General features: G+C 51.1%; 1 protein-coding gene across 1 annotated transcript; it reads right to left on the reverse strand.

The window, feature by feature from the left end:
• Positions 1-256: 256 nt before the first annotated feature.
• Positions 257-1,283, reverse strand: EN1 (engrailed homeobox 1). The gene is made up of 2 exons (XM_041473273.1): positions 1,178-1,283; positions 257-1,113 (listed from the first exon to the last, which is right to left on the reverse strand). Exons 1-2 carry the CDS (start codon positions 1,281-1,283, stop codon positions 797-799), a joined length of 423 nt encoding a protein of 140 aa, XP_041329207.1. The 3' UTR covers positions 257-796.
• Between the last annotated feature and the right edge of the window lie 1,043 nt (positions 1,284-2,326).

Below are 2,326 nucleotides of genomic sequence, written 5' to 3' on the forward strand. Positions count from 1 at the left end.
GGTAGAAAAATTAAAGATATTTTTGTAAAAATCGAAGGTCTAAGGGTTTTGAACAAGGGATGAGTAGTTTAAAAACTGCTGCATCTATCGAAAGCAAAACCTAAATATGCCACTAAAATGGCACTATGTACACAGCGTATGGTGTATATATATACATTTATTTATTATATTTTTATGTATATATATATGCAAACATCCATACACTAAAATAAAGAATTACAGCCAGCCTGGATCCTGAACACAGTCTACACTTTATTTCAGACTACAGATTTCTGAACATAATAAAATCTTTGGCTTGTAGCGGCGGGTTCAGTCTCGCAGTCTGTGGATCAGAATTTTTTTTTCCTCGGGAAAAAAAAAAAAAAGAGAGACAGAAATTCACACACACACACACAAAAAAAAAATAAAATAAGATCAAACGACAGATGAGAAAAGTCCGACATTTACTGTAAAACAGGAGAAACGGACATGGGGGGAGAAAGAAAAAAAAAAGGAAAGCAAATAAAACGAACAAACGAACAAAAGAAAGGAGAAACAGAGAGAAGGGAAGAGAGAAACTGTCCAGCAAATAGAGATCGCTACACATATTTCTTACCTGAAATTAAATATATACACGGTCATATGCTGTTTGGCTATATAGAGATAATTTTTCTTAAGTGTTCATATTTATTTTTTTTTTCTTAATCGGAGTCCTTATACTATGGATAGACAATAGATCTGCTTTTAAATCGCACCTGTCCGCCTCCCGGCCGGCGGGCCGGCGCCGCGGCGCAGGGCTGGGCTGGGGCCGCCCGCCTCACTCGCTCTCCTCTTTGTCCTGCACCGTGGTGGTGGAGTGGTTGTAGAGTCCCTGGGCCATGAGGTGCAGCGCCAGCCCGTTCTTAATGCCCGTCGCCTTCTTGATTTTGGCCCGTTTGTTCTGGAACCAGATCTTGATCTGGGACTCGTTGAGGCTGAGCTCCTGGGCCAGGCTCTGCCGCCGCTGCTCCGTGATGTACCGGTTCGCCTGGAACTCCGCCTTCAGCCGCTGCAGCTGCTCGGCCGTGAACGCCGTCCTCGGCCGCTTGTCCTCCTTCTCCGTCTTCTTCTTCTTCAGCTTCCTGGTGCGGGGGCCTGCGGGCAGGGCACACACACGCCGCTGGGCAGGGCCGCGCCGCCGACCGACCGACCGACCGACCGCCCGCCCGGGACACGGGCACGCTCTCGCCATCGCTGCCGCTGCCGCTGCTCGCCGGGCCGGGCGCCGCGTCTCGGTGGCCGTGCCCCTCCGGCGGCTCTTCCATGCTCAGTCCCCGCCACGGAGATCGCTGCCTCTTTTCCCCCCACCCACCCACTTTACGCCCACCCCACTTTGACGGTGGGTGGCGGGGTGGAAAAGGGGGAGGAAAAAATTAAAAAAAAAAAAAAGAAAGAAAAAAAAAAGAAAAAATATTAAAATCCACTTGTTGGGCTGGAGCTGAGATTTTTTTTTCTCTCCCTCTCACGGATGGATCCAAAACCTGGGAGATACTGGAGGGCTTCTCTCCCCCTTCTCCCGATCAGCTTATATTTCCACCACTAAAAGGCTGCACCACGGCCCCCCGAAAAAACCCGCCCCCCGAAAACCCGTCACGATTTGCCCATCTCCCTGCCGCCGCCGCGGCGGCTCCGCGCTGCCCCGCTGTCACGCTCCGCTCTGCCCACGCCGCGGGCTGCCGGAGCCCGTCCCCGCCAGCCCGGTGCTGCGCCGCCCGCGCCCGCTTAGGGTTCTTTTTTTAATTCTTTTTTTTTTTTCTTTCCCTTCTCCTTTTTTTTTTCAAAAAAAAAAAAAAAAAAGAAAAAAAAAAAAAAAAAACAGCGGCAGCAGCGACGGGGCGGGGGCAGCGCGCCGCGCCCACGCGCGTGAACCGGGACCCCCCCTCCTCCCCGGCCCCCTGCCAGTCCCGTAAACAACAACTTCCAGCCACGCCGTGTCCTCCACGGGTGGCGGGGATTTAGTCATCGGCCGCTTTGCTGTTGCCCCAGCGATAATAAACACCCCCTTCTTCCAAATCTGTGCGCTTTTCCCCTCTTTTTTTTTTTTTTTTGCTTTCTATTCTCCCGCGGCGGCGTTGGGCAGCGCGGGGAGATGGTGAGCCGGGCGGAGGCTGTCTGGAATCGAACCTTTTTGGTTTGGAGGAATAAGAATTACAGTAATAACAATAATAACAACAATAAATAGTAATAAAGGCGGGAGGCACTGCCGGGTCGAGCTGGTCTTACGGCCGAAGCCTCTCTCTGGTTTGTTCCTTTACTGGGTTTGGGGTTTTTTTTGCAATACGAAGCACATCAGCTCCGGCTCATAGCT

This window comes from Pyrgilauda ruficollis, unplaced genomic scaffold (assembly GCF_017590135.1).
Source record: "Pyrgilauda ruficollis isolate IOZ18807 unplaced genomic scaffold, ASM1759013v1 scaffold3, whole genome shotgun sequence".
NCBI classification, from domain to species: Eukaryota; Metazoa; Chordata; class Aves; order Passeriformes; family Passeridae; genus Pyrgilauda; species Pyrgilauda ruficollis.